Here is a 27,575-nt window from a genome sequence, read left to right as displayed (position 1 = left end):
AGAAGCCGGAGGAGAAACCGCCGCCCGCGGCCGCAGCTCGGCGGTGCTGTGGTGAAGAAGCGCACCCCCTTTCCCCCGCTCAGAGCGAGAGGAGGGAGTGGAAGGCGGAGCGGCTCCCACCCTGGTCCCTGCCGCCGTCGGAGGGAAGCACCAGCGGGTGGGAGCGGGTGGGCGGGGAGCGGCCTCAACCTCCCCACCCCGGTCCGCCTCTGCCCCCGCGGGCTGGGGGCGATGGCTTCGTGCCCACCCCCCGGCCGCCAGGGGAACGTCGCGGGCAAGCTCGGCCTCTCCGGGAGAAGTTGAAGGCTGCCCGCACCCCCCCCCGCGGGCCGGGCAGCCGGCTGCGAGGGGGCGGGCGGCGCCTGGTGCCCGAGGAGGAGCCCAAGCATTCCGGGCGGCGGGGAGAACCGGCGAGCGGGCGGCAGGGCTTCATGGGCAGCTCCCGCCAGCATGGTACTCGCCCTCAACGGCAGCCACCTCTACGGTAACCTCCGGCCCTTGGTCCTGGGGGACCCAAGGGCGCTGGGCGGCGGCAGGATGATCGCCGCCGAATCCTGGCCCCCGCGCAGCCTGGCGAAGCTCGGCCCGTCGCCCCCCCCTTCGGCGCTGCCCACTGCGAGCCCCCTCCCCGCCAATGACTCTCAGTGCGGGGAGCAGATCCTCAGCTATGGCAACGTTGAGAAAGTTGTCATCGGGGCCATCCTCTCTCTCATCACCTTGCTGACCATCGCCGGCAACTGCCTGGTGGTCATCTCCGTCTGCTTCGTGAAGAAGCTGAGGCAGCCCTCCAACTATCTCATCGTCTCGCTGGCCTTAGCCGACCTCTCGGTGGCCCTGGCTGTCATGCCCTTCGTAAGCGTGACCGACCTCATCGGCGGCGAGTGGATCTTCGGGCGCCTCTTCTGCAACGTTTTCATCGCCATGGATGTCATGTGCTGCACGGCCTCTATCATGACTCTCTGCGTGATAAGTATCGACAGGTGAGACACCCGGCGGATCGCAGCCCGCCCTGCCCCGCACCCGGAGGGATCGGCACCCGCCGGCCCCCGGGCAGCGAGGATGGGACCTGCCAGGAGCGGTTCCGATAGGGCTCTCGTTTGCCTCCCCCAGGTCCCTTGGAAATTAGTTGCAAACACGTTAAAAGCACGGAGGGAGGCGAGAGCAAGCCTTGCGGACTCTCCTGCTCGAAGGAGCCCGCCGGAGCGATGCGTACTCCCGCGAGCCCAGGTTAACTGGTTATCCCGCTGGGCAACTTCCCTGCCAGGATTAGGGTCAACGCGTCAGAACAAACCTGGAGCTAAACTTTATAGGTTTACTGTGTCTCTGTGCAAATAACGGGGCATTTGTAGTTGCTTTAAAATCTGCAACATGTCTTTAAGCTGCTTTATATCCCAGCTAGATTTGAGCTGGTTCTCCCGAAGCTGGTAACATCATTGAGCTCAGTGGAGTTTTATTATCAGATCAGAGAAGATGCAGAAATTATACCTGTTAGGATTATATCATTATTCTAGGACAATCCCACAATAGCTCCATTTCAACTAACAAAACCATTTTTGACAAATAACGTTTTGTTTGAAGGAAAAATTGCTTTCAAATGTTTGCTTTAAAAAAAAAAAAAAAAAAAATCTGCCCTCTTAAAACCCAAGTGATACTCATTGAAATCTATCTTCTCCTGAAAGATAAAAGCAGTGAAGCAATAAGGAGATGTATACAGACTGCAGAAGAGGATCTTAGACATGTACTTCCGATGTTAAGGTCATACTTAAAATCTCACAATTGTCCATGGCTAACAGATTGCTTTATTCCTGCACGTCCCATTCTAAAGTGAGTTGCAACCTCTAACTTCCCTATTCCACAGCCTAAATCCCATACCAAGAATTTTAGTGTCTAGAGAGAGACTGTTTTCTTTACAACACAACACACTTAGCAGAATGGAAGAACTTCCCAGCTCTTCCTAAACTGTAGAAGTAGTTCAAGTCTGATATCCAACACTACCCTTGTCTACTTCAGAAAGTTTTTTGAAAGAACTCTGTATTAGATTTCTGCAAAGAAAGTCTTTCAAAAGAACTTCCCACAGTAACTGGAGATTGTTTCATGCCAAGGAGGATCATGGTCTATATTAAATTCCAAACTTAAACTTTTATATAAGCATCTCCTGCTGCAGTGCTATTTCATCACTTGTTTAATGGCTAGAAGTTGTCTGAATGCTGCAAAGCATCTCGTAGCAGTGAAATCCACATGCAGACTTAGAATATCAAAGGGTGGTGGGTTTTTATTGTTATTGCTGCCTTGAAATTTGCTGTTTTTAAACTTACCTAGCTTATCTACCTTCCCAATGTTATTCTCTCATTTTCTATCCTACTTATTTTTATGATAGGTGATTTCATTTTTCCACTCTCTCAACATAAAGTGTTCCCCTTCTTTGATCTTGCTGTCCATCTCTGAGCTCTCTACCTCCATCTCTAATAGCCTTTTGAAGACAGGTTAACATAGTTAAGCTTCCTTACCCAAGAAAGAATGTGTCTGATTCACACTGTAGCACTGGGGTAATTTAGTTTTACTCTTTTTTTATTTCTTAGCTTAGCATTTAAGGTCACCACTGTGTGTTGAACAGGGGCTTTGACTGAACTGGTCACAATAATAATTGCATTTCTTGCTGTAATCTTTCCATTCTCTCTTCACTTTCCTCTCCCCCCAAAATACTAACAAAATATATAGTTACGTATTTAGATAAAAATATAACCTATTTTGAATGACTGATTTTTGTCAACAAGTGCTAGTTTAAAACTGAATTATTTTCCTCTTGTCTTTACATTCCTACTTCTATCATGAATGTTTATTGAACATGATCTCTTCATAACTCATTATACTGCTGTCTACTCCCTACTTGAAATCAAAATTCTGTGAATCACGATGCTTTAACCTCTGTTACCCAAATCCATTATATAGTTAAGATAGGTGATGTCATAAATAAAGGAGACAAGCCAGCAATTCATTAGCAAAATGTCTCTACCACATGGCAATAAAAAAAATTTACAGATCTCCATGATTTGTAATCCCATTTAAAAAGAAATAATCTTACACTGCTGTAACACTGCTTAGTCAGGCCAAAGATTAGCTTGGGATGTAACTAATCTTTGAATAGTCAATGCATATCAGATATGTAAACCAGGGAGCAGTGATGAAAATTAAATGTGAATGGTGAAATGTTGCCAGTGTAGCACTGATTTTAATGGTGCTAACTTACTGGCAGTGGTTCTTACACTGATGCAATATGAAAGTCTTCAATGATCAGTGAGGATGATTTATCTCTGGGGGAAGTGGTGTGTGTAGTATAGGAGCTTGCAAATCACAATGTGTGTAGTGCTTTAGAGGAGCATTTCTCCATAGTTTTGATGGTAACACTTGCATGCATACATACGTATTATCTGGGAGGAGATCTCTGATGATACAGCCCTTATTATCTCAGTCCAAGGAGTACCAAACCAAAGTGAATCAGGAACCAGGAAAGCAGGGAAGGAGTGAATGAAATTCACCATACTTCAACCTGGCAGCTATTCTCAGTGCCTTTTGGATACAGTTAGCACAAGACATTTGTTTAGGGAGAAGGGTTAATATAGGGCAAAAAGGAACATTTTTGAAGAATTAGGGATTGCACTGACACCTGACTCTTTAGGACAGTTTAGGAAGCCTTTGTTATGATCCAGTAAAGTTTCTCCTGAAGCGAAAGAGGCTGAGGCTGTTGCAGGCAATGCAGAGACAGCAATTAAGTTGGATATTTAAGAATTTTCATTGTTAACATCTAAGTTCTTCATGAAACAAATATAAGAATCAGTTGAAGGTAAACAGCTGAAAGAATATTGCTATTGAATTAATCTAATTTATTTTTTTAACAAGTTCGTTAACTCTTAGGCAAAGTTTTTACAGAAAGTTAATATATTTTATGAATATACAATATAATATTAGTATTTTTATTAATATGAATACTGCTATTTTTTATTAAACAAGCAAATATAGTTGGTAAAAAAAAAGGCTTTGAGGCCTTTTCAAAAAGGGTAAAATGGGTAAATTGAAGAGGCTTTTTAATTTGTTTCTTTTGCACAAACATGTGCTACTCAGCTCATGCCACAGACAGCCCTGAAATGCCAGCAGCTGACTGGCCTATTGCATGTAGAGGTATTTTGCTATACAGCCCTTGGTTGTAGATGTGTTTTCCAGCTGAATTTATCAGTTAGAAAGCTCTGAAAGATGCAGACTAGCATGGAATCTACAACAGGCTGGTTTCATTCTGTTGAAAAAAATATAAAATAAAGACCTTTTTTTCCTAGCCAGACTCATCAAGCACTTCTCATACTTTTAAAGTCATTTCTACTCTCAGCCTGCATAAAGGCTGCAAAGTAGATGTTAGTATGCTATTGTGGGGATCTCTAACTTTGTAGAGGGTACAGAAGAAAGAAGCCTATTTGAAAAGATCTTTTTATTATCCACAAAGAACTAAATTTATGAAGATCAGGAGATAATGTCCGTAACAATACCAGGATTTGGTCTATTATGCTCTTCTTCAGATCATATCTTTCCTTTTATTTCACAACATAAAATAAATCAGGGTGACCTGAGATGGGCATGTTATTTCTGAGGTATCTTTATCTTATGTAAGCCTCTTCTTTGGAAAAAGGCTATCATCTGCCTACCAGCAGGTCTGTCAGAGCTAAAACAGATGTGATGGAGAAACAAAGTATTTCACCCTTTTCAAATTTTGTAAGGATGTAACAGGCAAGACAGTTTGCTAGTCAGACAATCAATATCACCCTTGCTATGCTCACCACCTATGGTATGAGGTGTGTAGCTCTGGAAAAAAGTAGGAGTTAACAGAGAATTTGGCAGGATAATTGTGCACCAGTGAATAGTAGCCTTCTTTAAGCATTTCTTATTAGTGTATTTGGTTTTTTTTTCTCTCAAGGCTCCACTTTCCTGGTTCTAAATTACATAAATTATACCACATTTAGATTTCTTTACATTTAAGAGTGAGCGAATAACTGGGAATTAATTATGAGGGATGAAGGCAAACCACATCTTAGTGGGTGAGTGAACATATAAAGGGAATTAATTGAATTTAAACTGGCGGTGTTTGCATGCTGATTCATCATGTTCTTCTGACCTAAGATAGCTACAGAAATCCTTTTTGGAGAGTATCCATTGGATAACTGCATAAGTAACAATTTTTAATTCAATTTAAAAATAGCTCTTTGGCTTAGAAAGTGATAAAGTAACATAACTACTCAGATACAGTTGACGAATTATAACACTTCTCCACACCCACACAAGTAATGAAACACTTTTTGGGGAACCTTTCCAGTCTCTACCTTAGCCAACAATTCACAAGTATTCCAGACTTTCATTAAATTGATGAGGGTTTAGAATTTGTATGCAAATGATACCAAAGTATCCTTGTTGATCCTGAGATTTTTATACACGAGGATCAGCTCTCTTTCCCTCCCAGTTTGGTATCTTTTGCTGTACTCTAAGTAAATATGAGTACTTACTTATGCTTCACCTTAGAATATGTTAGTCCCTAAAAGTTCACTCACTCATTTCCAGTGTCCTAGGTGCATGCCTGGGAACTAAGGAGGCCTCAGAGTGCTTAACAGGAAGAACTTGGGGCTAAATTTAAATAAAGACTTAAGCACTTTCAGTAGAACACAGGTGTCTAAATTCTGCCTACCTCTAAAACTGATAATGTGACCTCAAAACCCTGCTAATGATTTCCTAAGCCTAATGACACCTAAGAGCCCTGCATGGCTTCCCATTAGCTGTGAAACTCTTCTGCCTTCAGGCCATGGGTGGAAAAGCCTGCAGTCTGTTCATCCAGCCCTGCTCAAGTTACCTCAGGAGATACAGGTAGGATGCATATGTTGAGACACACATGAAAAAATCATGTATGTGATGCATTTTGGATCTATAAATAAAATGGACACCCACCAGCAATGCCCCCCATGAGATTTTATTCCGTATATAGTTACACAGAAATAACTGAGGAATTGGGAAAAATCTAAAACGAACCATAGGGAAAATGTGTGATGGAGTTACTGCAATTCAGGGCTATATTGCAGAAGAAAGTTTTGGGGTCAATGTGGCAGCTAGTTCCTGATCACCACCAACATCACAAGAGCCATTCTTTCCATTGTTCCTCCCAATAAGCAAATGTACTTTTTCGGAGTCTATAAATAACTTGTCTAACTATGAAAGATACAGACAGCACCGATACACTACAGTGGAAAAAAAGATTTGGCTTTATTCCTTTCCATGTAATTTTTCTAATTTAGTCCATCTAAAGAATATTCCTCAAGTTGTTGTAGTTTCTTTTTGCAGAGAATTTCCTGCCAAACACTTTTGCAATCTCCATTTTATTATTTACATTTAAGAGATACTACATAGATTTTTGCTCCCAAATCCTGAGAGGAAGAAGTTGAATTGGAAGTTGAACACCCAGAAACGCTGGGGTGTTTTGCTGTACTAAAATGATCACACTTCTTTAGGTACCTTTCTGTGGCATCCGCAGGCATCTTCTCCATGTCACACAGGCAGCCTGCAGGATGTGCAGTTACTTACACTGTAACTTGGTACAGACATAGCAAAACAATGCTTCGTGACTAGACTGCCAAATGCGCAGTAAATAAGATGGGAGGTAGCAAATAAAAGATTTTTTATCAAACAGATGGACTATTTTGTGAGGCCTTAACAACTCATGAGTTAAGGGGGCTCCTTTACCATCAAAACAAGCAGTTTTGTCCTTCTGGAGCAGGAACAGACATAAGATCTGAAGTTTGGTGTGTCTCGTGGCTGCTGTAGTGGAGGCTGAGAAAATTTGGGAAGCTAGAAGATGTTCTAGAAAAAATCTGTAGATTGATTATTCTATTGCTGTTACATACTGGATGCTTTCTAGTAGTGTTACTGAAAGGGAGTCACAGGAGATGCAAGATAATCTAGAGGTGGCAGTGAAAAGGTGATTGTGATTGGTAATGTTCCAAGATATGCATGAACGGGGAATTACAGTTCAGTCAGTACCAGGAGATTTGCAGTTAACACCACATTTACATGAATGCCTTTTCTTGAAATTGTATGTTGCACTTTCCCCCCACATTTGAAACTATCTTCTATTTGCTCCTACCAGGGTTTAACACTGGATGAGTTTTCAGAAGTGATTTTGGGGTCTCTAATTCTTGGGGGTTCATCCAGACATTTCAAAGGAGCCTGATAAGTCAGAGGTAAGGGAACATTAATTCACATTTTTGCCAAGCAGGGCATTCTGCAGACATGTTAAAAGTGATTTTTTTTTTTTTCCTGTCAAGATCACAAAAAAAAATTCTGTAAGTGAGGTGGGATCTGTTTTAAGATTCATGGGAAAAACACAATTCTAGAAGCACTCCTCTTAGTTTTAGAATGGAGCTTTCAGACATATATCCTAAGATAAATCACAAACAAATACATATCATACTGGCACGATGGTTTAGGGTAACCTGTGTACACTGGCATCAAACTGTATTTTCCTAGAGTGTTCTTCTTGAGCTGAATGAGCATCATAGAACAAAACAAGAAAGAATCTGTAGTCATTATACCGTGTTTGAAACAACATTACTGTATCACTGGTAGCATGCTCTTACAACCTTCTAGAGGAACAGAAATGAAACAAGGAATGCTCTTTGACTTTTCTGGAATAATTTTCTCTGAAACTTATTTATAAAAATTCTTGTAAATTGTATAACGAAAATATCTTATTTCTTTGAAATAAATCCAGTATTCTTTTTAACATTGTGGTAGAGTTTTAAACATTTTATCAGACGTGTTTGTGGCAACTTTTGAAACAAAACATCCCATTTCATCTGCAGTTGATATTGTACATTTAGCTCTGCCTTTCAGCTACAAACACCTCTTTTTTTCTCAGTATATCACACAAAGATCTGGTCCTTCCCCTGTGGACTAGGAAATCTAAAGAAAGAGCTGGCCACTGAAGGTCTTGGATGAGCGTGAGAAATTATTGGGTCTGCCAAGGTGCAGACTCAGACAAGAAAGACTGGGGATCAAAATCACAGATTCTGATATCTGGCTGTATTAAGCATGAGCATCATAAAGCAATGCTCAGTGTGGTTTTGTCCTCAGTCACTGCTGTTTGTAAGGTAAGGGTAGTTTCTTTCAGCTGGAAAGCTAAAAAGTTTTAGTTTTTCATGTTGTACTAAATAGCCAACTATTTCTAAAGGATTGATTCATATTATAGCTATTCCAATGTATACTGAAGATAGAAAAACAGATGAAAGTTTTTAAGTGAACTCTTATTACAAAAATTAAGTTTTCCTTTCCAAAAGTCTCCAGTAATTAAGTACGTCATAGGGAAAATTTGTCTCTGTTCTGTTTGAACTAACATAACAAAACTAAAGTGTGGCAGCTTTGAATTTCTTCTTGCACCTTGCTGTTTACTTAGGAGGCTTTATATAGAACATGCAGATTATCTGATACATATGTGTGGTTCTGTGCGTATCAGCATGTATGCTGATCAGGTAGTGATTCACCTCTAACAGTAATTAAGTTTTCTGGGTAATGTACAGACATTTTCCAATAGTGCCAGTTGTTCTAATAACACGCAGAACTGAGATGTGCAGGGAAATCAAGTCAGACTATATTCTTTCTGTTTGCTCTTTACTATCAAATTGTGAGCTAGCACAAATGACCACTGAAGGGGTTAACATCATTGTGGGCAGCTATTTCACCACAAAAGGGTCACGAATGCTTTAAAAAACAACCCAAACCATAAAAACAAGGAGGAAAATTACAAAAATAACCTTTTTAAAGTAAGGAGAAACTAGGGTGAAGTCTATTCTTAGCGGTACATTGTGTCTTGATGAAAAAGCTGGCAGCAGAGTTTTTTCCTGAGATATATTGAGGAAATGGGTGGTTTTTTGGTACGGTCAACAACTTGAAATCAAGTTTTTTTTAGCTTGTGGAAGTGGAAGTTATATAACCACAAGGAAATTTGGTTATTAATTTTTGTTTTTACATTTTTTTATGTTCCATTGAGGAGATTGTGGAAAGTGGAGGTAGACCCATATGTAAGGTAACACTTTTTTTCACATTGGGAGCTATTTGTTCTATAGGGTGCAACATAAATGTCGTCAAGAATAAAACCCATTAGAACATGTTATGATTGTCATGAAATATTTCAGATACACAGTACCGTTTGCCAGAATAATTTTTTGTAACATTTCTCCATGTGGGTTGTTAAATTTTGTTTATTTGCTGTAAGTTGACATTTAACAAATAGTCAAAATTCTAAATCAATTAACAAAGAGTGTTGTCTGGCCACAAGTTACTTGGAAATATTTACATCCATGACCCAAAACAGCTGCTGACAAGATGCAAAGCTTTTCTTTAATAGTCTAGTAAGATGTTTTGATGCTAAAAATAGTACAGCTTTGGCTTTAAAGACTTAATTGTTGCATTTTTATGTACTGCAGTTTTCCTTTAAAAGTCTGCATTTGGAGACCCACTTCTCAGCACAAGCAGTTTTAGCAACAATACCAATTGTAATCTCTCAAGAGTGTATTGTGTCATATTAAAAAGCTATTTTTACTACATGAGTTTGGCAGAACATGATCTTAATTTTTTCAAAAGTAACTGGAATTAAAATAGCATAGTGGATGTTTGCTTGTGAATTGGATTTTAACATTTCCAAAGGCTGTTACTTAACAGAAAGCTTCTGCACTTCTGCCTTAGTGTTGAAATGAAGGGGGCATCTTATCAAATATCTGAAACACCTGCAGTTTGCAGTAAGCTCCCTGAGCTGTCCATGAGCTAGCTCTGGTGATTCATCCCACACTGATGCCAAAGTTCTGCTCCTAAATTCAAGTGCACGTTTGAAGCTGTCAGCCTGGCAATAAGAACTGATATTATTGGAAGCTGTAGGCACAGCAACAAACCTTAAGTATTTCAGTCTTTATCTGCACAAAGTTGATGCCACCACATCTTAGAACATCTTTGGAGTTGCTAATTTGCTGATGAGAAAAGCAAAGGAAAGACATACTCACTGAGAGACAAGAAGAAGAGCTTCCTTCCACAAATGCCACTTATTTCACTGCTTTCATTTGTGGTGTAAATGTGTACATGAACAGAGAAAAGAGGTTTTGGATTCTTGATAATCCCCATATCCTGCTATCTTTAAAGACTTTGAAGGAGGAGACAGTCTATCATCAGCTGTATCTATTTCTGTTTTAGCACAAAGATATAACTCTAAATTCTGGGGAGCATGAAAAGTCATTGTAAAAGAATCCCCCCCTACACACACTGAGCTGCACAAATGGCCATTTGTGGATAACCAGTAGTTGAACCTGGGCTCAAATTTTGTCATTCTGTACAGAAAGCCCAGTGAAAGAGGGCCAGAGACTCCTTTCCTGGCAGGAGAAAAGCAAGATTGTTTCTGTAGATTGGATGTGCTGGTTTTGTGCCTGTGAACTTGGAGGTAGCAGTTTGTGTTGTGTTGAAATTTGTTCTATATTTAAAAAATATTTATTGTTGCAGATTTCGCAAGATTTTATAAAGGAGGAAAATTATGAAAGATATTGCTGAAGGGAAACTATTTACTGTAGTGGAAACTTATTGTGGACAGGCCCTCGTTGAACAAGACAAAGAGGACACATTATCCTGGCTAATCTTTTTTTCAGGTTTCCTGGGCTAGGGATCTCTAAGCTTACTTAGAGCTGGCTTTGCAAAAGTAGACCTGCTGATACCTGAAATGGGGTGTATGGACTTCTGGATGTGGATTAAATCTTACTGAAGCAGTGAGCTGGAAAAATCCAGCTACATGGAATTTCAGCCTGACAGGTCTGAGCAAACCCCAGGAGGTTCAAAGTTCATTCGACTACAGGACTGGTTAGCTAGAAAGAAGTAGTGACCATTTGCCCATTACTTCTTCATTCCCAAACCTGCTGGTGAAAATCAATAAATATTATGACAAATGAACTATTAAATACTGATTGTGAATGGCTGAACATACAGGTTTTACCCACTGCAGTTTGGGGTTTTCTGCAGTTATTTTTCATCCTGAAGTGGGCATTTCTCCCCTTCAACCTTCTCCTTCAGTTAAAGGGCACCTTGGGCTGTGTATTTATGTGTTCTGAGGGACTGCAAGGGGAAGAAATATTTGTACAGTAATATTAAATTCCTACCAATTTTCTATTTCCAGTTTATAGAGGAGAGCTTGATCTGACCAATTTATTTATTGAAATTAAGTTCCAAAATATCACTGAATAAGACATTTTCTTTAGAAAATGACAACAGACAGAAGGATTACATGGGAAAGGATAACTTGGAACCTGGAGTATATGTATGCTCTAAATACACATGTTAGTTAAAGTGAGTACTAAGGAAATATATATTGAGAGATGTGGTGGCTACAGTAGACCTGACAGTCACTGACATGAAAGACGATGAGACATGATAAACAATATATTGCTAAAATATCAAGATAAAGCAAACAAATAGCCGTTTTTATAAGTTACAGGGAAGGAATCACCTTAACAGCTTTTGATGCATCCCTGTTGTTGAAGTCTTTGTTGGAGAGGGCTGTGAATAACATTTTTCTAAAAGGTTTGTGGATTGCAGATACGTGGTCTGATCTAACCTCTGGGCTTCCTTCCTTGATCACTTTCCCTCATGCTGTGCTCTCTCCAAACTGCTGCCTCTCCTTCCAAACCAGGTTGTGATTTCTTCCTATGATAGGACCTATTCCTATTAGAAAGCAAGATAAGCTTTTACTTCCATAGACAACAGGCCACTCCAGAGTCTGCAACTTTAAAAAAACTACTGGTGTTCCAGGGGATCAGAATGGGATGTCCTGTTACTAAAATATTTTATGAAATTGAGATGATTTTGCTAGGTTTTATTTTTTTTAAAGTAACACAGTTATTTTCTGGTGATGTCATCTTCTGATACTTCAGAACAAGCTGGTTCAGTTCATTTGCTTGTATGTGAAAAGCAGGGTTCAGTGTACCTTTGTTTCTAACCAGTCAATTCATGATAAAAAACAACCTTCAGAGTTTTTCTTCATAAATTTCAGAATGAAGGCCAATTTGAAAACTTTCCTGAAACACAGCACTGCCACATACCTGTCAGTATGTGACTTTGAGCAGAGGTAGGTTATTCTTGTCATGCTTTGACTAGGGTTATACTTAGTTACTCGTACCCTGCAAATTTATCACGAACTCCCTGCGTCATGTTTTAGACAGTTCGGTTGTTTGTTATTTGGTTGTTTGGGGTTTTTTTCCAATTGACTTAGCCTTACAAAAATTCTTTTCTTTGTTTGCTGCTATTCTCAAGTAAAACATCACTGGTCTAAGTTAGTCAGAATGTATTGGTGTTTGAGGAGATACAGGGTCCTTTTTCACCCCAGACTTCTTTATGAAACAGAATTACTCACATGCTTTGGCTGCTTTAGTACCTCAGTTACAACCCTAAGTTGTCATTTCTCACTTTTATTCTGTTTGTGGGTTTTCTTCTTGCTTTCATACCTATTTGCATCGAGAGTTCCTTTGTGAAAGGATCATGCTAGTGAAAGCGGTATTTTATTCTGAACTACACCGACAATGTTTTAAAAACATTTTTCAGGAAAGAAGTCAAAGTAAACCCCACAGTGCTCATTTTGCAGGAACAGTAGGTACGTCTGGCTGATGTATCCGCAGGTAATATAGAGAAAACCCAGACTCTATACCGATTCCCAATGCAGCAGAACATAGCAAAATGTTTGTGTGATTTTTGACAAATTCAGATCTGCCTTCAGGCCAGTACAGTTATGGACAAAGCCAAAAATGTCCGGGTAGATTAGCTCTGTATTGAGATTCACCCATAATGATGATACAGGTGTTCCTTAGGGCTCTTGCAAAATTGCTGTCATGGAACAGCAGAGAAGAGTTTGGACCAGGTCCTTCCAGTATCTTTCCTGCCTCTTCAGAGAAGTGAAAGAAGGGGGAGGAGGGAAGAAGTATTCTAGAGGGGCTTGTTCCTTAGGTGTTTTTTCTGTCTAAATTGTTTGTATTCAAGGAAGGAAGGAAGGGGACATAAATATCACCACATTTAAATAGCTACTCCCTGAAGATACTTTGTTTTAATACAGTGGTATTATCAGTTCAATGAGCTGTGCGTTTTCATTTCATTCATTGCTTATACTGTGGAAGTTTCTGAAATGCTTCATTTAATTGTACTAAAGACATCAGTCATAATTTTCTAGTTAAAGTTGTAGGAGGCTTTCATTTTGAAACACCATTATAACTTTCAAAATAATTCCTTTTAGGCTGATGTTTAGTGTCAATCCAAGTGTGACTCACGTAGTAAAGTTGGAGAAAATCACCTTAGCCATTTCTACGTTATTGGAGTCTGACGAGAGTTTTCATTTTAAAAAAGGCAATTTTTCATAGCTCTGAAATCAAGCCCCCACACATTTTAGCTGAAGGTATCTGTTAGCATAGCTTAAGCAGCACAAAAAAAGAAGCCTCATGATGCAACTAAAGCACCAACCTTGGCTTGTGATGGCCCAGTGGTCAGGGTCTATAGGATTATTTTGTGCTTCTGGGCAGGCCATTTAAGCTGTATCTAAAGTGACAGCCTGGTATGCTCATGGCAAACACAGATATTCAGGTTCCCTGATCGCATAGGGAGCTGCAGAGCTCTCTGCAGCTCCTAGTGTGTTTAGGGTTTCTTCTGCAAAAAGCAAGGGTCACAGGAGGCCTGGGTCTTATGCCAGGATGGAGCCAGGGAACAGGCAGAGTGCTCAGCTGGGTGCAGAGACTTGGGAGTTCTGCATTTTTGTGTTGTTGAACTGGACATCCTTACAGTGCTTTGTCAACATCCTCCTCCTGAGAACCATCTAAAAGCCTGGTGTCTCATCCCCAACTCGAGTCTCCACCAGTCATTCTGAGAAACTCTCCAGGCTGCCCCAGCTGCATCCATGCAGACATCCTCCCATGGGTGTCTGCCAGGTGTCTGCCAGCATTGCAGGGCCCTCTCTGAAGGTCCTCCTAGCATCTGCTCATGCTTCAGCTTCTTTGTAGGATATACGTCCTGGATCCACCTTGCTGCCAGTTACAAAGGGTCATGTTGTGTGTGTGTATGTGCCTCCACACGCGTGGGAGAAGGTTGTAGGCTGATACACTGGCCAAAATATGGGCACAGATCCTGTGGGTTACCAGCCTGCCTCTTTGTTCACGTAAGGGGTGCTTGTGCTGGTGTCTGGCAGAGTACAGAACTGAGAGAAAACACACTGCAATTTTTATTACAGCCTGTTTGAATACTTGCACAGCACAGGATGGTCCCAAGACTGAGGTATGTCTGGTGGTTGTCTCCTGGCATGTCTGCTTTGGCCTGGCTGAAGTCAGCAGGCTGGCCTGGAATCACAAACACTTGTCTTTGCCACAGGAGAGCACCAGTCAGGACATGGGAGGGCAAGAGATCTGAGATCTGCAGTTGAGTTGTGAGTTTGAGAACTAAACCCCCTTATGAAGGCAGTAAAGAGCTGGGGGAGGGATATGGTAGAAGTGCTGCAGACTGACAAAACCCTGAAATCTGCACTGGCCTTGACAATACCCCTGGAATGAAGGACAAGAGCCGTAAGATGGGAGAAACCAAAAGAGGAAAACATGAATTTTCCAGTTCTTAACCTGCAAAATTTATTATTCTCCATTCCTCTATTTTCTTTTGCTCAGGAACTGCCTAACAGAGTAGAAATTTCATCTCAGCTGGTGCTTCAAGAAAACATATCTTTGCTTTAAGTTACTCTCCCCCACAGGAATGGCAAAGCTCTTTCTTTCAGCAAATATCAACTCTGGAGTGCTTCTGCTGCTGGGCAATTTGGGTTATCCTTATGACATCCAACTCCCATATTTTTCTGTACTGGTTAGCCCATAGGATCAAATAAAGTTCAGGGACTTATCTTCAGCTGTATAGGTGGCTCAGGCCAGTGAGCAAATGAATCATCTAAAGCTTTATAACCTTTAAAAATGTAAGCATTCAGCAGAAGACCATAGTCAATACCTGTCTTCTGACAGACTGTAATTGCCAGAAGGACTGTGAGGTTTATTGTGCAGGAGGTAGAAATGCTTGTGAGTAAGGACCAGAACATGAGATTAATGCTTCAGGAACTAAGGTCACCATAAAAATGACTTCCTGTACTGAGGCACTCCTCCCCAGTTTTGTTATTAAAAAGAAGAAAGGATAGAGGTATGGCATTTTCCACCAGGGCCTTACCAACATGAACTTTTTTACTGTACACCCAATCTCAAATGAAAATTGAATCACAACTAGACAGAAATAAATGAGACTGTTTTCTCTTTAATTCTGTCCTAAAATAAAGCTTTTCCTATCTTAGTCTTCTCCTATCTTAGTCTTCTCAAATAGTATCAGAAGGTTAAACTGTCTTCTTTGTGCCCTCAAAAAGGGACAAAGCATCTTGTAGTAACAATAAAATGAGATACTGCATCATACACATAAAGATGAAAAAGTCACATAAGACAGACACCTGAATATCTAATTACATATGACATGTAACTAGATATTCAGATGGGTACAACAGTTGACGTGATGCAAATTTGTTTCTCTGAGTCTAAAGTATTTTAGAATAATAAAAAGATGCTCAATGTGGAATAAACTGAAACGTGAGTTTTAAACAAAATAGTGTTTTCTGATAAAAATCACTATATTGAATATAGAAACAAAAAACTATTTTTTGCTTCTCCTTTTTCTCCTTGATTGATGAAATGAATTGACAGATATATGGTATATGAGTGTAAGTTACACCAAAGGGTATGAAGCTGTAATAGTTTACGAGGGTCTGGCCTGCACTTGTAAAGAAGTTTGTGTGTATACTATGATGAATTCCATGAAGAATTTTTCAGTGAAAAATTGACATCTTGCTTAAAAAAAACACGAGAAGCCCTTCTCTAGGGAATATTCCTGAAATGCAGTAATATGTATTGTGAATTGTACTTTATCTTATGGTTTGATTAATATAGTTTTTGCTTTTGAAAAGAAAGAAGAATTTATGAAGAGCCTTTTGGCTCTCTTCTTACTCCTCCCTCCCCTGCCCCCCAGTTATATCAATGTTAGATAAAGGGAGCTTGCAAATAATCTAGGGAAGGGGGTGTGAAAGGTCAGAAGTGGGTAGTGTGTCCCCTGGCACAGTAATAAATTTTATTTTAGAAAGCATGAAATTGTTTTTCATTTTCCCTTGACCTTGCACATTGTTGAACAATGTAAAGAAAATGGATTCTTCCTATGTGTGACTTACTGAGATTTAGAGGGCTTTTGAAGTGATACAGATTATCTATCAAGAAGTGGGGTGAGAACCACTTTGAGCTTGCTATATAATTAATCCTATTGCACTCAGTAAACAAACCACACTTATATACAGGAAACCAGAGATGAAGAAATCCACAAAGATGGAGTTCAGACATTTTGGAAGATTTTTAAAATAGAAAGTTTTCCATTACAGTGTGCAATTTAATTCTAAGTACTTCACTGACAAACCTTTTCAATTTTCAGATACATCTATATTCTAGGAAGCTGGTGAAGGATGCAATGGGCTGAAATCTATTTCCCTTCTAATATTGCCTACCTTTACATCATTTATGGTGAAGATAGAAGATGGGAAATATAAAGGCTCTGTTTTTTCTTCAAAGACAGTTAATCAGAGCTTTTAGTTTATAACACAAAGTATTTATTTGGGTAATTGCAGAATATTGGCTAACAATGAGGCAGTGTTGCAAGATACACATCAGCAATTACATGTTAGGATCTTTTCTTCCAAACAGCGTATTATTTGTACTGGAAAACCAAAGGCTACTGAACAGTTTTGTCAGAAAGCTAAGAACAAGGTAGTGACTGGTGACAAATATTTCAGCAGTCATGCAATGGAAAAATAAAAGGCAAAGCATGAGGACAGGTAAAATAAATTTGCTAAGGTCTGAAAGGAAAGAGGAATACGGTTTCAGAAATGACAACTAAGATAATGGAAGTCGAGTGGAAAGGCATTGCACATCTCTGTCTGGTAATACATTTGTTACGTGTTTCTTAGAATGAAAGTAGAATACATCCCCCCATCTATGGGATGGATGTTTTAGATAAGTAAGCAAAAATTAAGAGGGAAAATAATGAGCTAAGAGAGAAATAGAAATAAGACAGGACAAGAAAGTGAAATAAAAATAGAATGAGTGAACTAAAAGAATGAAAAGTGAGCTAAAATAAAATAGAAAAATATGAAGTTGTGAAGTTATGCAATCTGAGAAGAAAAGGTATGGAGAAACCAAAAGAAACGTAAGAGAGGAGAACATAAAATTCTACTATGCAAATTACATTCTTTTAGATGAACAGATATTTAATTTTGATTGACTCAATCCTCCCCCACTGCCAGGAAAGCCTACACTTCTTGAGCTCTATCAAAAATAACCCCCTACAATGATTTTTGAGAAAAAGAAAAATCAAGTCAGAACTTTTACTATGTGCAATAAAAGTATAGTACTGTATTCAATATGTACCCACTAGAACAGTGGGAATGAATGTCTTCCACTTGTAAAAAGAAGTTAAGGAAATATGTTTAATTGAGAGCAAGAATGGGGATAATGGAAAGTGTTAACCTTACTGAAAGCAAAACAAATATTTCATTCTAATTCTTCCAAGTATTAAAATTAAATTATGGCTGCTTCAATAATAAGAATAATGTGGAAATTGAATGAAATGTGAAGCATAAGCATGTTAAATAATAGATACCAAACGACACATTTAAGATCTTCCATGATAACTGCATTCACCATCAACTGAGAAAGATGAACTAGAGCTTTAACCATTTCTAGCAAATGCAGTTAAGATGTGGAAGCCAGCCACTGTGCTAGGACTTTTTATAAACTTTGTACTGATTCACCACATAGAAAAGATTCAACATTTAACTAGATGGAGCACAAACCTAGTTGAACAAAGTATTTTTTTCTCCACTGAATAGGGGTTTGATTTTGTCTGTTTTGCTTTCTCATTCAAACATTGCACAATATTTAATGGTTAGGTTTTGAAGTGACCTAACTTGTATTCTGAAAGATGTCATATATGCAATGAAATCAGTAACTTTGTTCATTTCTGGAAAGTAGAAAAAGTATTTTACTGTCTCTCAAATATCCTCCTCTTCCCAGATGATAAACTGGCAGTTATCACAATGTAATTATGAGGCCAGTCTGTATTGTAGAAAGGCAAGTGTCAGTACTGTCACACAATGATTAACAAGATTACTTTTCACATCACAGCACCGCAGTCGTACGCTGTAATGCTCATGTCTCAGCACTTAAATCTTTGGGGTTTTTTTTAATGTTTCTATCCCTTTACTTCCATGTCAATTACTTATATATGTAATGGGAATAGTATTTCTCTGATCAGCTTGTATACCTTATTCTATTTAAAAGCATGTCTGTGGGACACAGCATCTTTTGCTTAGTGTAAACACAGTATCTTTGTAAAGAAGAGAACAATTCTGTTCTCTAAATTTGTTAGGTGGTTTCATGTAGTTGTAATAGAAATAACAGATGTAATCACTGTTTCAACTTGTTACAGTTACATTAAATCTATTGTTTAATATATCAGAGTATAAGAAATAAAATCAGCCCGGGTCAATCACTGTACTAGGGAGCATATTTCTGAATGCTGGATAGCTTTTAGGAATGTCATTGTGCTCCTGTTCTTGTGGAGTGTCTCTTAATGTTGCACTGAGTTAAACAGAAAAATTCTGAAAGATCATGAGAGAATCATAGCCACAGAAGGAATATCTTTTTCTTCAGACTAAGTTATTATTGCAGGTGAATCATTAGACAGGATTCTATATATGTGGGTTGGCAAAGAAACTAATACAAGGAGATATATATTGAATCCAGAAAGCTGCTCTATTAGAAAAAAGAGCACAAAAGCAAAGAAGTAAACATTTTTGTATCTTTGAAATAAAACAGCTTTATGACTATTTTAAAATACAAAAAATAGAAAGAACTGAAAGAACCTGAGATTAAGAGCAACTTCTAAACAGACGGTAAGTGGTAACAACAGCATGTTGAAGTTCCGGGTAGAATTAGCTATAATACACATCTGTATCATTTCCAGTACAATGTTTCTGGTTCTGTTCCATAATCTGTTTCATAAAAGCAGACAGTGAAAGATTCTAATATGATTCTGAAATAATTGTTAAATCAGGTCAGTGAATTCTGAGAAACTAATGTGGACTAATTAGAACCGAATTCTCTCTGCCTATTAAGTACATGGAGACCAGAGACAAAGGAATTACATGTGTGTGCTTCAAAAGTGGCACGAGTAATGCTGATGTCATGGTGCCTTCAATTTGTTACTGGGTGGGGCAAGAGGCCTCAAAACAGTTTTAATGCTTTTAGCTGTTAGGTTTTCTATTTGTGACTTTGATCACAGTGAGCTGCAAGGCCTTTCACTTCTCTATCTTTCAGCCATATAACAGAGATTATAAAGAAAGATTTTGGACAGAGGATCCCAAATTTGACCATCCTAATGCTATTTGCTTTCTATTGTTGAAGTTTCTCCTGTTAAGTCTCAGTTAACTTTCTGGATATTTCAAAAGGTGCAAGGACTAGACCTATGTCAAAGTTTCCAATGTAGCTATGAGCAATTCACCATTTTTACAGCTTAAATATTGCAGCTATGTTTAGCTTCTTCAGGAAAAAAAAAACCAAAAAACAAACCACAAAGAAAAAGAAACAAACTGTTCTACTGCTGAAAAAAAGTCAGGTTCATGGCACGCACACAGGGAAAAGTCATGCCTAGCTAGCCTGAAACGCAACCATGCCTGGCACTGCTGATATTTTTTTTCCTTTTTGGTATCTTCTTCTACATCTGTAGAATCACTAATCAATTCAGCAACATGGAAAATCTTCCTGAAAAGTTCTTCTAGTAGGTGTTAAATAACTGGCTATCTGAACACTCTTCACTCTAGCGCAGACAAAATAAACTGTTCACAATTTCCTAGCTTAGAGAATCAAGTGAATATATTTAGAAGAAAAGAAACAGTATTGAACCTTTTATATTCTTTAAATACAGTAACATCTAGGGGGACACAGTGGTGGTCCAGTTTCTACTCTGATAATTACTGTGCAAGCAGTAACAGCTATCACAACAAGCAGATAGTTAAGACAAACATAAATGGGGACAGGGAATACAAAGAGTCACAAAGAGATAAAACGCTGTGCCAGAAAGAGATACCAGGGTCAGTGGATGCTGGTTCATTCTGCCATACAGCATTCTGCTTTCCATATATATTACATCTTAACACTTGCTGTAACATTTAATGTATTAAGCACACTGTATTAAGAAATGCCTCTGTGATCTACAGTTCAAATGACAACAGAGACTTTTTTTAGCCCTTTTGAATAAAAACTATTCTATGTGGTCGCTCTAAAGCCAAAGCATCGGTACAAAAAAAGTCAGAATGAAAAAAACCTACAAACTGAATGATCTCAGGAGCAGTCCTATACAGTTGTAATGGGTTTATATTAAATTGCATATACAATTGCTTGTCATTAAATGGTGAGAATTTAGAGGTACTGGGAAAGAATACTGGATCACAGGAGAGCCAGATTTTTATCAAGCAAAAAGAAAGAAAGGACTTGTTCTTTTATCTTTCCCATTGTTGGTGTTTGCTGGGTGAATGTGGCAAATGGCAATTGTGTACAATAGCTGATTATAGCACCCTGCCAAGGAGGGAGCTCTTTACCTACCACCTACATGTGAAGAGAGCTCCAGAAAGAGGATGGCAAGAGATAATTTTTCCTTCCTCGAGCTGAATGTCCTTTATGCACCTCACACCTGAACGGGACTGAGGCAAAGGGGGCAGTTTCTGATCCCCCAGCAGAGAAGACAGTGAAAAAATCATAAGAAACCAGTGCAGAATGGGGGTATACTTGTGTGTATAAACACGTGTTTAAAAAGAAATTTAGTCTGTCCCTTGCCATTTGCTGGCTTTTTTGATTTGTGTTGTCTGCTCTCGTTTTGAGCTCTTTGAGCAAGGGGCTGTTTTCCAGATTTCAGTGACGTAGTACAAAAAATTTCCCATCACCTTTTTGTTGTTGTAGTACCACTAGATACCTGTGCCAGGTTCTCCCTTCTCATTTTGCTCCAGTCACCCCACAGCCTTTTGTCTTGGAATGGCATCAGGACCATGACTGGAGTATGCGTTTTGCTTCCCATAGTGTTGCCTGACATGCTGTAGGATCCTGCACTTTGGTGTTTGGCCTACACCGTTAGGCAACGCTGAATGAGGAATGCCATTACCAGTTTATAAGAAAATTAGGCCTATGCATATACAATATTGTGCTTTCGGGGAGTAACCTAGATGTGGTCCTTGCTGTGGTGGGTGTAATATGGATAGATGGCTTGTCTAGCAGAGCCATATACTCAAGAAACTCGGAGGAGGAGGAATAGGAAATAGCATTGCCCTTCTTTTGCAAGTGAGAACTGAGGCACACTTTCTTTCCCACCAAGATGAAAATGAACATCTGTGGCATATAAAAGAAACAAATCTCAGAATAACAAGTCTGAGACACTTCTTTCTTGCGGGGGATAGCTGAGATACATCAGGAAGTCTTTTTAGGGAATTTGACCTCATTTGTTCGCAGCAGTAAGGTCTTAAGGTGTTACATAGTTTTGAATGATATCTGAAGCTGAGACAGATTTACCTTTAGTAATTTTTTCAGAAGGCAGTAATTACAGATTAAGCATTACAAAGCATACTTTTTGCAATGAATTTGACATAATACTTTTGAAGCTCATTAATCTATTAAATCTTGGACACTACTGTATTAGACAACATTAGTGATTTACATTATTTTGAAGTTGCAAGTAAGTTTTCAAGGGTAATGGGTTTTGTATGTAGAGATAAAAATATAACGCTCCTTCTTTTATGTCTGCTGACTTCTTTGCTCTACCATCCTACATTTAGCAAACTGGATAAAGCAGAAAGGATGCTGGTGTATTTTTATGTTAATTAATGTATTTTAATTTCAAATAGCATTTTTGAAGCTCAGATAGCTTCCCAAAAAGTGGTGCCAGGGCAAAACTAATGAATTTCAATTCTTTTCAGTATACTTCTGATTTCATGGATTTTTTGTTATATTCTGATGCATTAGAATGTATCAGCAGATATTCAGAGTGTGCACAGATTTGATTTCCACAGAAATCCAGTTTAACTTTTTTTAGCTACACAATAAAGCTTAACTCATGTTATTTTTAATGACTAATTGGGTAATTGCTAGAAAAATACATACTTCAGGAAGGCAGGCAACTTTTTAAAGATTTTTTTGAAAATAACACATTGTAAGTTACAAGTAATCTTCCTGCACAAAGGATGTTCAATTGTTTTATACCTAAATTGTGGTGTTCTCAGACAAATGTGTGCAACTCTTGTCCCAGAAGGACTGCAGCTAATAACTTACCCTTGCTATAGTTACATTACTTCACAGTATCACAGTATCACAGTATGCTAGAGATTGGAAGGGACCTCGAAAGATCATCTAGTCCAATCCCCCTGCCGGAGCAGGAACACCTAGATAATGTTACACAGGAATGTGTCCAGGCGGGTTTTGAATGTCTCCAGGGAAGGAGACTCCACAACCTCCCTGGGCAGCCTGTTCCTGCTACTTAAAGCAGTACGATGTAGCCCTTAGGTAGTCAGACTCTGAAACTGCTCTTCTACATATTGGAGTGCCTTGGAAAACTCAGCTCCTTAGGAGCACAAATGATTTCAGCTGCGATGCTGTAAACCAGAAATTTCCGTGGACCCTACAGGGTGCCCACAGTCTGCAGAGCTGTTCCAGTGACTATATTCTAATGCTGATGGTGAGGGGCACAAGAAGCAGCCTTTTATAATAGAGTGGTCCATGTGTTGCACTGCTCTAAAGTGAAATGATTTTAATACTTGTTTTTGGTTTATGGCCCCACTAGGCACAGCTTCACTGGTAAAATTCTGGCCTGCTGTAATGTGCTTGTGCATGCTGTCAAGAATAAGGCACCCTGTCTATAAGGAAGATGTTCTTTACTGTAAGGGTGGTGAGGCACTGGAATGGGTTGCCCAGGGAAGTTGTGAATGCTCCATCCCTCACTGTGTTCAAGGCCAGGTTGGACAGAGCCTTGGGTGAGATGGTTTAGTGTGAGGTGTCCCTGCCCATGGCAGGGGGGTTGGAACTCGATGATCTTAAGGTTCTTTCCAACCCTGACTATTCTATGATTCTATAATAAACCAGTTCTGTCCTTTGTGTAACACTTGCTATAGCACTAATATAAAATCAATGATGTTTTTGAGACAGATTGCTGTTACCCATCAGAAGAGATCATGAAATGATGCTTCTTCCTACTTCCAGAACTGTAGCATACCTGGAGGCTTGTATAAAGCAGCAGCACTGGCCATAATTTACTGCATTGCAGTAAAATCAACAATGCAGCATTCTGCAGAGCCAGGCAAATACTCTGATTTGATTTGCTGGGTGAATAGGGAAAAAATAGTCAAAAAAAAAATTTTAAACATGTTACTATATATCCTAAACCTTCACCGTGTAACTAAACACTGGTAGCTCTTGAAAGCAAAATTTTGTACTGAAACATAATTTGAAACCATTTCTTTTACAAGTAACAGAGGGAATTGCCCTGATTTTTCTCAAAATTCTTTCTTTTGGGGAGAGGAAAGAAAGAACAATTTGAGAAGTTAACACTAGTTGGTACGTAAGTTCCAGCTGAGCAGACACCAAATTTCAAAGTAAAAATGTTAGGTGTAAGAAAAAAAAGCATCTCTAAGATTTCTAAGAGAAACCTCCCATAGCTAGAGAAGCATTAAATACATTATCTATAGTCGAGAGTAAGCACAAACTTAGGATATTGCTGTCCAGCTGTATAGGGCCATAGCACTTTTTAGTTTTTAATTGGAAACCCCACATAGTTTAAGCTATCACAGCTTGGGAAAAGTAGAAGTTCTGAACTGATTTATTTTTTCCCCTATTAAAACTTGACACCTTTTAAACATATTTCTTGCCTTTTTACAATTTACCACCCAAAAGTTAGCTCCTGGGAAAATTACGTATTTTCCCCATGTCCAAGGACTTCTTGAACTGACAGTGTAGTAGATTACTATTTTTTCAGTAAAAGTTTGAACACTGAATAAATATAATTCCTTTCTAATAATATGATGATAAAAAGAATTATTGTAGTATTGAAATAATCTACTCTTTTCACAAGTTTGCAGTTTGATGTTCCCATCTGAAACACAAAGGTAAGAAAGACAACTCATCATCTCAGTTTAGTGGCAGGGATCTTCATAACTGTAGAATAGGTAAGAAAAATGAAGATGAATGCATACTTGTTTTAACTTAACCATGTATTCAATACAAAAAGCAGTAGGCTTTGTGGAGGAAGCATTTGTCCATACTACCAAGATTTCATAGGTTAGCCAAATAAAATTTAGGTTTCAGAATTTCTTTAAAAGCCAAAAAAATGAGTTATGTGCATGAAGATTTTACAAATTCATTAAAATCACAGTATGTTATGGCTAATGGGAGATTTCCTCCTAGAATAAAAGACCTTATATGCAGGATATCACTATACAAAATAGCATTATAAATCTTAATATGAAAGCCACATGATTTTACTAGTTTGAAATACACGCAAACAGAGGATTGAAAAATGTAAAATAGAAACCTTAGCCAAAGATGTTTTATTTTAGGGTAGTCTACATGAAATAACTTATCAGTTAACCACTGCACTATGTAGTAACTCTACATTATCATTCTAGGTACCTGGGAATAACAAGACCTCTTACGTATCCTGTAAGGCAGAATGGGAAGTGTATGGCAAAAATGATCCTGTGTGTATGGCTCTTATCGGCCTCTATCACTATACCACCACTCTTCGGTTGGGCCCAAAATGTGAATGATGAAAAGGTTTGTTTGATCAGTCAAGACTTTGGCTACACCATTTACTCCACAGCAGTTGCATTTTATATTCCAATGTCAGTGATGCTTTTCATGTACTATCAGATTTACAAAGCTGCCAAGAGGAGTGCTGCTAAACACAAGTTTGCTGGTTTTCCCCGTCTGGAAAAAATAGAAGGGATTTCTATGAATGGAGTTGTAAAACTGCACAAGGAATCTGAAGAATGTGCTAATTTTTCACGACTCCTAAAGCCTGACAAGAAAAACATTTCCATCTTTAAAAGAGAACAGAAAGCTGCCACTACGCTTGGAATTATTGTTGGGGCTTTCACTGTCTGCTGGCTGCCCTTCTTCCTCCTCTCAACCGCCAGGCCCTTCATCTGTGGTACAACATGCAGCTGTATCCCACTGTGGGTTGAGAGAACATTTCTATGGTTGGGTTATGCAAACTCTCTCATTAACCCTTTTATATATGCCTTCTTCAATCGGGACCTGAGGACAACTTATCGCAACCTCCTGCAATGCAGATACAGGAATATCAACCGGAAGCTATCAGCTGCAGGGATGCATGAGGCTTTGAAGCTTGCAGAAAAGCCAGAATTTGTTCTGTAAGGTCATTCATCCTTTACTATGATAATTTATTGTTTTATCACATTAGCTTTTCCCCACAGATTTGAAAGAAGTGTTTTGGGAAGAACCAGGCTTATTGAGCACTTTAAGGCAGTCATCAAGAAACTGGAAGGCAGCAAGGTTAGTTCTTGTACAGCCTGCCAGTCCTAGCAAGCCTGGAGAAACAAGAATTTGGGTGTAAGAGGAATACCAGAAAGGGGAGGGTGCAGGATGTTTGAGTTGGTAGTGAGGAAAGAACAAAGTTTGTTTAAATCATTTGTTTGGCCCTTAGCCCCAGACAAATTTAGAAGGTCTGAATATTGGATGCATTTTGTATCCTAGAGATTTGTTGTTGTAATAAAGACCTGGGAATGGTTAAAAGTTCAGTATAATTCATTGCTTTCCACTTTGTTATTATAAAAATAAACCATTTCATAAGAAGCTGGATCAAAGAACATCTATTGCTTAGAAATACTCTTCATTATCAAAGAACATATGTCCATTAAATGTTAATTTACTGGATTGTCTGAAAATAAAGTACTTTGTGAAATTTAATGTTGCCTTTGCTCAGCAACTATGGCACTGAAAGAATGTTACACTTCCAATGTGAATATAAGTGTATGAGTAAGTTCACATGGACCAACATCTACTGCTGCATGCAGTCATGCAGCACAATTAGGTGCAGTGTTGCTATGCCAATTATACCACATAAAGATCTGTCCTATATTTCTAACATAACATAACAAATGTGCCTGATTAAGATTTATTTCAGGAGCTGATTGATCTTTGCTCATCTTTTCTTTCTTTTATTCTCTTGGCTTTATCAGTTGAGCTCTTCTCTAATCTAGATGGAGACTCTATCCATGCTGAGGTCATTTCTGTTGATATACAGCTAGTCCTTGTTCCACTTCAGTAGTTAATTTATTGTCTATTTGAAAGCTCTTCTAGCTTCTTGGGATTTCTTTCCTTTCTGAAGTCAGTAAGGAAAAAATAAACTTAAGACTTTATGACAGTCGGAGAAATCTGAGCTTATAAACTGATTTTGGTCATCACTTTAGTTTAAGATTGTTTAAAACCTTGACTTATGTAAGAATCAAAATAATTTACTCTTTCTAATTCAAGTTGTTTCCCCCACCACTGCAGCTCATTGAAGTATTTGATTCTACTTCTGACTTTGGTAACAAAGCTCTTCCCTCAGTGGAGCAGGGTCAAATATTTTAACAATATTTATACTTTAAATTTAATAACAGTAAGTGCATTAATTATATTAATATATTACTAGTAATGCATTAATATAAAATGCACTGATTATGTAATAGATTACTGTAGCAACCTCAAATAATAATAAAACAGCTCATAAGAACAAGATGCTTTTCCTGGACCAAGTTTGCACTGCACACCATGTTCCAGATAAAGCACAGGTGAATGAAGTGAATGAAGTATGTTTCAGAACTCAATCTACTTTTTCAGATATAAGGACACTGATGAAGAGTCATGTTCATTATCAGATTGCCTCAGCAGCAAATCACACTTCAGGATAACCTCTGCCCCCACCTTCTCAAGTATAAAGCCAAAATTACTTAAATGAGTTTAGTAATGTTTCTTTCAACTAAGGAGTGAGAAGTTCAGCCAGACTCTGTGTTCAAATCATACAGACATCATTGCAAACACTTGATGTGCTGAGCTATGTGTACTGGAAAAGACTTAAGCCATTTTAAATGTATTTGTACACTAGGATACATACAGTAGGAAGTACATTTGGCCTCATTTTTAGAGAAGGATCACAGTTTTGTAATAGTAAGAGATAGACCATATCCCAGCTTTCAAAAAGTTGTCTGAGGAAGTTTCACATTGTTTTGGAACTGTCCAGTTTCTTTCAAATATTCCAAAAGTACTATGCACAGTAGGATGAGAAGAGATTGTGGTCCAGAATACCTGCAAGTTCTGCAGTAGAGAGCAGAACTCATC

At 38.7% G+C, this 27,575-nt stretch overlaps 1 protein-coding gene and 1 long non-coding RNA gene across 2 annotated transcripts; one reads left to right on the top strand and one right to left on the bottom strand.

Annotated features, from left to right (window-relative positions):
• Positions 1-295: 295 nt before the first annotated feature.
• HTR7 (5-hydroxytryptamine receptor 7) lies at positions 296-26,162 on the top strand. Its single transcript, XM_062606642.1, has 2 exons — positions 296-980; positions 24,860-26,162. Exons 1-2 carry the CDS (start codon positions 451-453, stop codon positions 25,608-25,610), a joined length of 1,281 nt encoding a protein of 426 aa, XP_062462626.1. The 5' UTR covers positions 296-450; the 3' UTR covers positions 25,611-26,162.
• LOC134157568 (uncharacterized) lies at positions 820-10,318 on the bottom strand. The gene is made up of 3 exons (XR_009962371.1): positions 10,077-10,318; positions 6,515-6,610; positions 820-955 (listed from the first exon to the last, which is right to left on the bottom strand). It is a non-coding gene; the product is annotated as an uncharacterized LOC134157568 (long non-coding RNA).
• Positions 26,163-27,575: the final 1,413 nt, after the last annotated feature.

Source organism: Pezoporus occidentalis, unplaced genomic scaffold (assembly GCF_034315485.1).
Source record: "Pezoporus occidentalis ecotype Australia unplaced genomic scaffold, CSIRO_AGI_Poc_V1 ctg98, whole genome shotgun sequence".
NCBI lineage: Eukaryota > Metazoa > Chordata > Aves > Psittaciformes > Psittacidae > Pezoporus > Pezoporus occidentalis.
The sequence above is the reverse complement of the archived record's forward strand: the minus strand, read 5'-3'. Positions and strand labels throughout refer to the sequence as shown.